This window comes from Scyliorhinus canicula, chromosome 24, assembly GCF_902713615.1.
Source record: "Scyliorhinus canicula chromosome 24, sScyCan1.1, whole genome shotgun sequence".
In the NCBI taxonomy this organism is placed as follows: Eukaryota; Metazoa; Chordata; class Chondrichthyes; order Carcharhiniformes; family Scyliorhinidae; genus Scyliorhinus; species Scyliorhinus canicula.
Window position 1 is genome coordinate 19,935,627 of NC_052169.1, and position 12,153 is coordinate 19,947,779.

Consider the following 12,153-nt stretch of genomic DNA (forward strand, 5'->3'; position numbering starts at 1 on the left):
TGCTATCCCCAATGCTACCGTGCTGCCCCACACAATGCTACCACACTGCAAGAGAAGGCGGGGTGATTGCTGATTTGAAAAGGGATTCGATGTCGACCCTGTCGACATGTCTCACCTTGTCCAGAACAGGAGAACCAAAAGGACACGGCCTGTGCTTGAAGAGGGGGTAAATTCAAAACGAATCTGTGGATCGATGACTCCATTACTGCCGTTTTTGCGGCATTTCAGCCACGGCTGTGAACTAATCGGTAGAGACTGGTTGCTATGATTCCTCAACACTTCGATTTTTGCTGCATCAAATGCCTACGTGAGAACTGGAGGGTCGCTAATATAATCCCACTATTTAAACACGAAGGTAGAGAGGAAACAGGGAATTATCAACCAATCAGCCCGAGGTCAGCAGTGGGGGAAATGGAAGAGCCCTTTCTAAAAGACTGAATAGCAGAGCACTTGGAAAGCAGCGGCAGGATCGGACAGAGTCAGCATAGGTTTATGAAAGAGAGATCATGCTTGACAAATCGACTGCAATTCTTTGAGGATGTAGCTGGTAGTGTTGATGAGGGGAAGCCAGTGAATGTAGTTTATTTGGACTTGCAGCTTTCGACAAGCTCCCACAAGAGATCAGCGTATAAAATTAAGGCCCATGGAATTGGCGGAAGTCTATTAAAATGCACAGAAAACTGGTTGGCTGACAGGAAACAAAGAGTAGGAATAAACGTGTATTTTTTACAAATGGCATGCAGTGCCTACTGGGGTACCACAGGGATAAGTGCTAGGGCCCTAGCTATTCACAATATATACTAATTATTTAGCTGATGGAACTAAATGTAATATCTCCAAATATGTGGATGACACAAAGCTAGGTGGGAGGGTGAGCTGTGAGGAGGATGCAGAGATACATATATGTGATTTGGACAGTTTGAGTGAGTGGGCAAAGGCATGGCAGATGCAGTATAATGTGGATATACTGCATATATTTACCAGATTCCTGGGATGGCGGACTGATGGTTAGTATCATATGCATTGAAGTTTAGAAGAACGAGGGGGGATTTCATAGAAACCTATAAAATTTCGAACAGGCCCAGACATGGTAGATGCAGGAAGGATGTTCCCGATGGCAGGGGAGTCCAGAATGGTCCGAGGGGATGGAGGTAGACCATTTAGGACTGAGATGGGGAGAAATTTCTTCACCCACAGAGTGGTGAGACTGTGGAATTCTCTACCATAGAATTCGTGCCTAACAAATTTAGTGGAATGTTTTGAGGACATTACAGTGCAGTAGATAACAGGGAGCCAATGGATGTCGTATATCTGGTTTTCCAGAAAGCATTTGACAAGGTGCCACACAAAAGGCTGCTGCATAAGATAAAGATGCATTGCATTGTGGGTAAAGTAGTAGCATGGATTGAGGATTGGTTAATTAATAGAAAGCAAAGAGTGGGGATTAATGGGTGTTTCTCTGGTTGGCAATCAGTAGTGGTGTCCCTCAACGATTAGTGTTGGGCCCACAATTGTTCACAATTTACATAGATGATTTGGAGTTGGGGACCAAGGGCAATGTGTCCAAGTTTGCAGACGACACTAAGATGAGTGGTAAAGCGAAAAGTGCAGAGGATCCCAGAAGTCTGCAGAGGGATTTGGATAGGTTAAGTGAATGGGCTAGGGTCTGGCAGATGGAATACAATGTTGACAAATGTGAGGTTATCCATTTTGGTAGGAATAACAGCAAAAGGGATTATTATTTAAATGATAAAATATTAAAACATGCTGCTGTGCAGAGAGACCTGGATGTGCTAGTGCATGAGTCGCAAAAAGTTGGTTTACAGGTGCAACAGGTGATTAAGAAGGCAAATGGAATTTTGTCCTTCATTACTAGAGGGATGGAGTTTAAGACCACGGCGGTTATGCTGCAATTGTATAAGGTGTTAGTGAGGCCACACCTGGAGTATTGTGTTCAATTTTGGTCTCCTTACTTGAGAAAGGACGTACTGGCCCTGGAGGATGTGCAGAGGAGATTCACTAGGTAAACCCAGAGCTGAAGGGGTTGGATTACGAGGAGAGGTCGAGTAGACTGGGACTGTACTCGTTGGAATTTAGAAGGATGAGGGGGGATCTTATAGAAACATATAAAATTATGAAGGGAATAGATAGGATAGATGCGGGCAGGTTGTTTCCACTGGTGGGTGAAAGCAGAACTAGGGGGCAAAGCCTCAAAATAAGGGGAAGTAGATTTAGGACTGAGTTTAGGAGGAACTTCTTCACCCAAAGGATTGTGAATCTATGGAATTCCTTGCCCAGTGAAGCAGTAGAGGCTCCTTCATTAAATGTTTTACAGATAAAGATAGATAGTTTTTTGAAGAATAAAGGGATTAAGGGTTATGGTGTTCAGGCCGGAAAGTGGAGCCGAGTCCGCAAAAGATCAGCCATGGTCTCATTGAATGGTGGAGTAGGCGCGAGGGGCCATATGGCCTACTCCTGCTCCTAGTTCTTATGTTTATGTTCTTACAGAAAGCAGTCGAGGGAAAAACATTGTATGTTTTCAAGAAGGAGTTATATGTAGTTCTTGGGGTTAAAGTGATCAAAGGATATGAGGCAGAAGTGGGAACAGGTTACCGAGTTGGATGATCAACCATGAAAAAAATGAATAGCAGAGCAGACTCGAAGGGCCAAATGGCCTACTCCTGATCCAATTGTCTATGTTTCTAACTAGATGGGTGGTTGGCTTCATCTGGAAATCCCTGTGTTCCTTCGAAAAAGGGCAACGGCGAGCCATCGGAAGTATAGTTTACACACCAATACCATTTTGCTTCTTCCAAATTTTCAGAGTATTCGCTATATTCTGGTGGTTTTATTTGCAGCGTAAGCTCTCATTCCATTCTTGTAAAGAGGAGGTTGTTCACATTGTAACAAGGGAGATTGAGGGAGAGACAAATAAAAGCAGTTCCCATTCACTGATGGTACAAGTTCCCCCCCAAGCCACACACCACCCTGACTTGGAAATACATCTTTAGAACATTTGTTTTTAAAGCTACGACGATGCTCCCAGCCTTCAGGGCGGCTGCTCAACGAACCAACTTGCTCACCACATGATTGGTCAAGGGTTGAAGCAGAAGAAAAATTGATTTGCGTTCCTGGGAACCAGGGTCATAAGAAAATAGGTTCCAGACATAGTGTCAACTCCTTTAATCAATGAAACAAGTAAATATGAACAAGACCTTTGTTTTTTTTAATTTGCAGAAATCGCAGGGATTCACTGTCCTGCATTAGGAGAGTAATCATGTCGAGGGTGATGGGATGTAGCTTCTTCTTGGCAAGGCTTTCCTTTTAAACCACCAGGTTTGTGAATTGCATGTTTTTTTTTTAAAAGATAAATTGACAGGACCCAATTCTTTAGTTTCCCCAATTAAGGGGCAATTTAGCGTGGCCAATTCACCTACACTGCACATCTTTGGGTTGTGGGGGTGAGACCCACGCAGACACTGGGAGAACGTGCAAACTCCACACGGACGGTGACAGTTTTTTGAATTGCATTATTAAATACCAAAGTTCTTTGCATTTCTAGATTGTCACCATGTTTGGTCTCTGAGTGATTGGTAAACGCATTGGAAGTTTGTTGGACTGTGGATTCATATTTTATTGGTTGAGTGACTGTAGATTTTGTGACAGGCTGTGAAATTACCAGCTGTGGGGCTTTTAGCCACAAAGCACTCCAGAACGAGACTCGTCCTCGTTTGCTCTTTACTTTCCACTATGCAATTTGTTTCTGCCGCATTAACGCCTTCTTCATTCCTTGATGAATTCTGGAGTCCAATTTCCCTGTTACAAACACAAAAATAAATATACTTACTGGGAGATCAAGCAAGGAATACAATAGTATAAAAGCAAAATGCTCCAGCTGCTAGAAACCCAAAATAAAATCTGCGGAGAGAAAAAAAAAATGAATGGTTCAAGGCCGTAGCTCCGTTTGACCACTTTATTCTGTAAGCAAGAAGGTTTGCTCGTAATATTCCAATAAATGCTAACGGCTTACTTTTTTACGATATTTAGTGCATGTTACATTGAAGATGACAATTACCTCCAATGACCCATTTATATGCTTCAAATATACCTCCATAAGACATAGGAGCAGAATTAAGCCATTCGGCCCATCAAGTCTGCTCCGCCATTCAATCATGGCTGATATTTTTCTCATCCCCATCCTCCTGCCTTCTCCCCATAACCCCTGATCCCCTTATTAATCAAGAACCTATCTATCTCTGCCTTAAAGACACTCGGTGATTTGGCCTCCACAGCCTTTTGCGGCAAAGAGTTCCACAGATTCACCACCCTCTGGCTGAAGAAATTCCTCCTCATCTCTGTTTTAAAGGATCGTCCCTTCAGTCTGAGATTGTGCAATCTGGTTCTAGTTTTTCCTACAAGTGGAAACATCCTCTCCACATCCACTCTGTCCAGGCCACGCAGTATCTCTAAGTTTCAATAAGATCCCCCCTCATTCTTCTAGTCGAAGCTCGTCAGTTTCTGTACAAGTGTCAAGATCAAGAACACCAAATCTTTGGAAAGTTGGTGCACGGTGCGGTTATTGGAGGCAAAAATAAGACAAAACGCTCTCGTCCAAAGGACGCTAGGTTATAAGAAAGAGCCAATCGAATTCACAGTGACTGGGAAAACAACAAATGCCATGTAAAAATGGTTGTAACGGGATGATATTCACTGTTCAATCAGCAAATTTCAAACATTAAGTTATTTAAGATTGTTATTCGAGTGCAAATAACCTAATATATTATTGACTGAGGCGGCACAGTGGTTAGCACTGTTGCTTCACAGCGCCGGGGTCCCGGGTTCAATTCTCGGCTTGGGTCACTGTCTGTGTGGAGTCTGCACGTTCTCCCCGCGTCTGCGTGGGTTTCCTCCGGGCGCTCCGGTTTCCTCCCACAAGTCCCGAAAGACGTGCTGTTAGGTCATTTGGACATTCTGAATTCTCCCTCCGTGTACCCGAACAGGGGATTGTCGCAGGAACTTCATTGCAGTGTTAATGTCAGCCTACTTGTGACACTATAGAGATTATTATAAACAAATGGTTTCTGCATCCTAGATAACTGGCTCCGCAGCATCGAAGTCCTTTTCCATTCATTACTTTCAATTACAAATTCCCAAGATACCGTTTCGAAGGCGAACAGGGGCATTAGTTGCAGGAATAAAGGCATAGAAACGCTGGACAATCTCAGCAGGTTGGACAGCAGCTGAAGAGAGAGAACAGGGCTAACGTTTCAAATCTGGATGACTCTTTCTCGAAGCTGAATAGGATGAGATTTATATTACTGGAGGGGTGGACGTGGAGATGCTGTCAGACCTGCTGAGATTGTTCAGCATTTCCTATTCTTGTTTCAGATTCCTACATCTAGAATTTGATTTCAGTTAATTTCAGCGCCCTGGTCAATCGGAGGCTTACGGGTGAACTTATAGAGGTCCATAAAATAATGAGGAGTATAGATAAGGTAGATAGTCAACATCTTTTCCCAAGGATAGAGGAGTCTAGAACTAGAGGTTTAAGGTGAGAGGGGAGAGATACAAGAGCCCAGAAGGGAAATGTTTTCACACAGAGGGTGGTGAGCATCTGGAACGGGCTGCCAGAGGCAGTGGTAGAGGCGGGTACAATTTTTTCTTTTAAAAAGTAGTTAGACAGTTACATGGGCAGGGTGGGTATGGAGGGATATGGGCCAAATACGGGCAAGTGGGACCAGCTTAGTGATAAAGACTGGGCGGCATGGACAAGCTGGGCCGAAGGGCCTGTTTCCATGCTGGAAACATCTATGTCTCTATGAGTCATCCTTCATCACCAATCCAGATATTGTGAGTTGGTAAAGAACAAGTGCTTGCACTTTTATAGAACATAGAACACTACAGCGCAGTACGGGCCCTTCGGCCCTCGATGTTGCGCCGACCTGGGAAACCATCTGAAGCCTATCTGACCTACACTATTCCATTTTCATCCATATGTCTATCCAGTGAGCACTTAAATGCCCTTAAATTTGGTGAGTCTACTACTGTTGCAGGCAGGGCGTTCCACACCCCTACTACTCTCTGAGTAAAGAAACTGCCTCTGACATCTGTCCTATATCTATCACCCCTCAATTTAAAGCTATGTCCCCTCGTGTTGGTCATCACCATCCGAGGAAAAAGACTCTCACTGTCCACCCTATCTAACCCTCTGATTATCTTATATGTCTCTATTAAGTCACCTCTCAGCCTTCTCCTCTCTAACGAAAACAACCTCAATTCCCTGAGCGTTTCCTCGTAAGACCTTCCCTCCATACCAGGCAACATCCTAGTAAATCTCCTCTGAACCCTTTCCAAAGCTTCCACATCCTTCCTATAATGTGGTGACCAGAACTGCACGCAGTACTCCAGGTGCAGCCGCACCAGAGTTATGTACAGCTGCAGCATGACCTTGTGGTTCCAAAACTCAATCCCCCTGCTTATAAAGGCTAGCACACCATATGCCTTCTTAACAGCCCTATTAACCTGGGTGGCAACTTTCAGGGATTTATGTACCTGGATGCCGAGATCTCTCTGTTCATCTACACTACCAAGAATCTTGCCATTAGCCCAGTACTCTGCATTCCTGTTATTCCTTCCAAAGTGAACCACCTCACACTTTTCCGCATTAAACTCCATCTGCCACCTCTCAGCCCAGCTCTGCAGCTTATCTATGTCCCTCTGTATCCTATAACATCCTTCAGCACTATCCACAACTCCACCGACCTTCGTGTCATCTGCAAATTTACTAACCCATCCTTCTACACCCTCTTCCAGGTCATTTATAAAAATGACAAACAGCAGTGGCCCCAAAACAGATCCTTGCGGTACACCACTAGTAACTGAACTCCAGGATGAACATTTGCCATCAACCACCACCCTCTGTCTTCATCAGCTAGCCAATTACTGATCAAAACCGCTAAATCACCTTCAATTCCATACTTCCTTATTTTCTGCAATAGCCTACCGTGTGGAACCTTATCAAACGCCTTACTGAAATCCATATACACCACATCCACAGCTTTACCTTGATCCACCTGTTTGGTCACCTTCTCAAAAAACTCAATAAGGTTTGTGAGGCATGACCTACCCTTCACAAAACCGTGTTGACTATCGCTAATCAGTCATGCAATGAGTTAGTTGAAGCGCACAGATTAGTGTTTGTCTCCCTTTTTCCCTTTCTTATCTTGCTGGTCTCAAGGTAGAGTTGTGCATCGAGGCACGCATCATCGAATTTGAATCCTTCCTCTCCTCATGACACATGACAACTGGAACCAACCTGCATCCATTCCAAAGTCATGACATGAAGATTCTGCCTTTGATGTGACCTTGTTTGGTGGAATCATACTCATTAAGATTGATATTGGTATTCCATACTTGTTAGCCAATCAACATGATTTCATGCTTTCTGTGACGATGCTTTCTGCTTATAACCACAGCAGAATCCTTCAACAGATTTCCAACCCCCAGCCCTCCAATTTGTTAACATAAAGGGTAAGAACAAAAGAACGAGGAGTAGGCCATTCAGCCCCTTAAATCCACTCCGCCATTCAATACCGCCAATCATGACCGATCGCCTCTTGGCCGAAACTCCACTTTCCTGCTCGTTCTTCATAACTTTTTAACTTATTATTAATTGGGTAGCACGGTGGTGCAGTGGTTAGCACTGCTGCCTCACGGCGCCGAGGTCCCAGGTTCGATCCTGGCTCTGGGTCACTGTTCGTGTGGAGTTTGTACGTTCTCCCCGTGCTTGTGTGGATTCCGTCCCCACAACCCAAAAAAGATGTGCAGGCTAGGTGGATTTGCCCCACTAAATTGCCCCTTAATTGGAAAAAAATAATTGGATACTCCAAATTTAAAAAAAACCTTATGACTAATTAAAAATCTATCTCTTCTTTAAATTTACTCAATATCCCGGCATTCACTGCTCTCTGGGTTAGCAAATTCCACAAATCACGACCCTTCGAGAGAAGTAATTTCTCCTCATTTGTGTTAAATCTCCTACCCCTTGTCCTAAAACTATGACCTCTCTTTCAGATTGCTCCTCAAGAAAATGCTTCGGCTCTACGTCTACCTTAGGGACTGCACGGTGGCGCAGTGGTAAGCACTGCTACCTCACGGCGCCAAGGACCCGGGTTCAATCCTGGCCCTGGGTCACTGTCTGCGTGTAGTTTGCACCTTCTCCCCATGTTTGCTTGGGTCTCACCCCCACAACACAAAAAGATCTGCCCCTTACTCGGGGAAAGAAAACAAATTGGCTACTCTAAATTTATATGGGAAAAAATACTTTGTCAATATCTTTTATCATCTTATATACCTCAATTAGCTCTCCTCTCATGATTCTTGGCTCAAGGCGGCTTTACTCCTGACATAGTCCTCAGTTCCAGTGTGTATACATTCCAGGCACTTCACAGATCCTCACCTTGCCAGAGGGGCCAGTGGGAAAGTATGTGCATAAGTCAATCTGTAGCAGCCAGAAGCAAAGATGCTCCAACAGTGTGGAAATAAGTAGCTGAGGAAAGGGAAGGCGAGGAAGGAAATGAATACTACGCTGAAATAAGGTATTCTATTTCAGAGCCAATGAAAACTGACATTGAGTACTTATCCGTAAAAACAATCCTCATGCTGGCTAGCCAATCTGTTGGCTTCCATCCCAAGTTTCAAATGCAATGATACACTTTTACCCAGCGAGTGACTTCAGCAATCGAAAAAAGCATTAGCACGGAGCACTTCCAGCTACAATTACTGAACGACAGGATATTCCTTCATTTACCTTATTGCACAAACAGGTTGTGAAACCTTGCGTATTTTTGCATCAAGCACACACGTGGATAAACAACTCTATTCTGGTGTACGTACACAGTGGAGTTCCCAGTGATTAATAGCTTTTGAAGGGGGCTCGGAGGCTACACAACACTCGAGCATGAGGACCATATTTTCTCTTCTCCTTTGAGAGGTGGAATCTAATGACACGTTTGCAATCAAAGAGCAGGACCACATTTCAAGCGAGTGCTGATTTTGAGAAGGTGTCAAATTTCTGTACCAATTAGCAGGACATTTCCTGAAGTTAGTGACACAAATTGAGAACACGGTACACTGGCAGGATTCCAAGGAGAGTACTGGAAAAATGCATAAATTTTTCGGATATAAAAAAAAAATCTTGCTGGCAAGAGGTTTCGACTGCAGAAAACTTCAGTGTATTTTTCTTCGCCACCCCTCATTTGAAATGAATGCTTCTCTGAGTACAGCCTTTTCACAGTATTTCTCCAACGCCAACAGCTCCAACAGCTGATACGCACTGTATTAGCTTTGGTATCTTCAGCAACCATGATCTTTGGGGAATAAGGTAAGAAGTCTTACAACACATTCACCTGAGGAAGTAGCAGTGCTCCGAAAGCTAGTGTTTGAAACAAACATGTTGGATTTTAACCTGGTGTTGTAAGGCTTCTTACTGTGCTCACCCCAGTCCAACGTCGGCATCTCCACATCAAGAGGAATAAACCATACAGTCAGTGCTGTAAAATCCATAACATGTTTACCACAGAATCTGAGTCATCAATCACTAGCTGTCACTTTATAAGACCTAAAGTCGAAAGAAAATGATTTTTCTCGGGGGAATATAATTGAAAGATTTCCTTGAGCAGAATTTTACATTCCCCCGTCAGTGGTTTTATAGGCTGTGAAAATCTCTGAATGGTCTTCACAATGGCTCCCACCAGCCCCAACCTCGCTGCAATTTTACAGCGAGGCATAGGCTGGCCCCCCTTGCATCAATTAAGGCCCTTAAGCGGTCAATAGACAGACAACTGTTTCCCAGCAGCCTCAATTTTCAGGCTGGTGGGAGGTGCTCCCGCCTCCCCTGGCTTTACCACCAATACCCCTACCTGCCCTAATACCCCTACCTGCCCCCAATACCCCTACCTGCCCCCAATACCCCTACCTGCTCCCAATACCCCTACCTGCCCCCAATACCCCTACCTGCCCCCAATACCCCTACCTGCCCCCATACCCCTACCTTTTTAAAAAATAAATAAATTTAGAGTACCCAATTATTTTTTCCAATTAAGGGGCAATTTAGCGCGGCCAATCCACCTACTCTGCGCATCTTTGGGTTGTGGGGGCGAAACCCACGCAGACACGGGGAGAATGTGCAAACTCCACACGGACAGTGACCCAGAGCCGGGATCGAACCTGGGTCCTCAGCGCCGTGAGGCAGCTGTGCTAACCACTAGGCCACCGTGCTGCCCCCAATACCCCTACCTGCCCCCAATACCCCTACCTGCCCCAATACCCCCACCTGCTCTCCCTACTACGACACAGCATATGGCACTGCTGGATTTAGATAGCTGCTGGTCAAGTAGATTGGCCGATAGCGCTCTGAGGCAGGACTTTGTCCCGACTGAGGGACGGAAACCCTGCGCCTCCATTCATTGGAGCGTTATATGGTTGCAGGGCAGCCAGTACCAGTGGAGATGCATTCACCGCTAACTTGTGCCACTACTGGACAGCACAGTGGTTAACACTGCTGCATCACAACACCAGGGAACTGGGTTCAATTGCGGGCTCGGGTGACTGAGAGTGCCGAGTTAGCACCTTTCCCCCGTGTTTGCGTGGGTTTCCTCTGGTTTACTCCCATGGTCCGAAAATGTGCAGGTTACATAGATTGGCCATGATAAAATTGCCCCATAGTGTTAAGGGATGCAGGTTAGGTGGGGTTAGGGGGATAGGGTGGTGGAGCGGTTCTAGGTAAGGTGCTCATTCAGAGGGTTGGTGCAGACTCAATGGGCCGAATGGCCTCCTTCTACACTGTAGGGATTCTATGGATATTCAGTTAGTAGGAAGGGAGACCCCAACATTCTGAAAATGCTGCCCCTTTTGCCAACTTATTTGGGTGCGAGGGAGGGAACAAGAAAAATTTGCATTTGGGGGGGCGGCACGGTGGCACAGCGGTTAGCACTGCTGCATCACGGCGCTGATCGAACCCGGGTCACTGTGTGGGGTTTGCACATTCTCCCCGTGTCTACCTGGGTCTCACCCCCACAACCCAGAGATGTTCAGGTGGATTGGCCACGCTAAATTGTCCCTTAATTGGAAAACATAATTGTGTACTCTAAATTTATTTTGAAAAAAAAGATAGATTTGCATTTATCTAGTGCCTTTCAAGATCACAGGAATTTATAGTGATTGATGTTTTTAAGTAGGAAATGAGACAGTTAATTGGAGCAGCAAGCTCCCAGAAACAGTAGTGAGATGACGACCTAATAATCATTTTTGTGACGTGGCAAAATGTCACCAACTGAACCGCAGCAGACGATCATAGCTGTGAAGCAGCTTCGGAGAACCACGACCTGTGAGGTAATTCTGGAATTTGTATATCTATAGTAAAAGGTAGAACAGAGGAACAAAATAACCAGTACTGGAATAGGGGTGGCAAGGTGATGCAGTGGTTAGCACTACTGCCCATAGCGCAGAAGACCTGGTTCGATCCCGGCCCCGGGTCACTTTCCGTGTGGAGTTTGCTCATTCTCCGTGTTTGCGTGGGTTTCGCCCCCACAACCCAAAGATGTGCAGGGTAGGTGGATTGGCCACGCTAAATTACCCCTTAATTGGGTACTCTAAATTTATTTTTAATAAACTAGTACTGGCATGTGTGTTAATTAATTATGGATACCTCTATAAAGACAATAACACTTTCAGGCTAAATCTTCCCTTCCTCAATCTTCCCAGCACCAAATCTATCCGATGTATTTAGCTCTCCCAAGGGAGATTCTGAAACACTAATATAATAGAACCTTTCCGAGACACCAACATAGCAAAATGCCCATGCGTGAATTTAATGTTACAACTCATAATTGCATATTTACAATCCCCTGGTCCCTGAAGTACAAGAATCGTTTGTATTTTGCACATATCTGATAAACGACATCCATACTAATCAAAACCATCAGATATTTACTTGCAAATTAATCAATCAGCACAATATCTATTACTTTTTTCTGTGGAAAACAATAGTATGCAGTGCTGAGCTGCAGATAATCTTAGTGAGGTTGACAAAGCAGTGGCCTCAAAAGCTTAGATGACAATTATAAACCACTCGAGCTTAGTCTTTCCTTGATT

General features: G+C 44.7%; 1 protein-coding gene across 1 annotated transcript in view; it reads right to left on the bottom strand.

Moving 5' to 3' along the window:
- Positions 1 to 3,168: 3,168 nt before the first annotated feature.
- trip4 (thyroid hormone receptor interactor 4) overlaps positions 3,169 to 12,153 on the bottom strand; it is a 114,258-nt gene continuing 105,273 nt past the window's right edge. The window contains 1 exon segment of the mRNA XM_038784240.1: positions 3,169 to 3,816. Within this exon segment, the coding sequence (XP_038640168.1) occupies positions 3,749 to 3,816 (68 nt within the window). The 3' untranslated portion in view covers positions 3,169 to 3,748.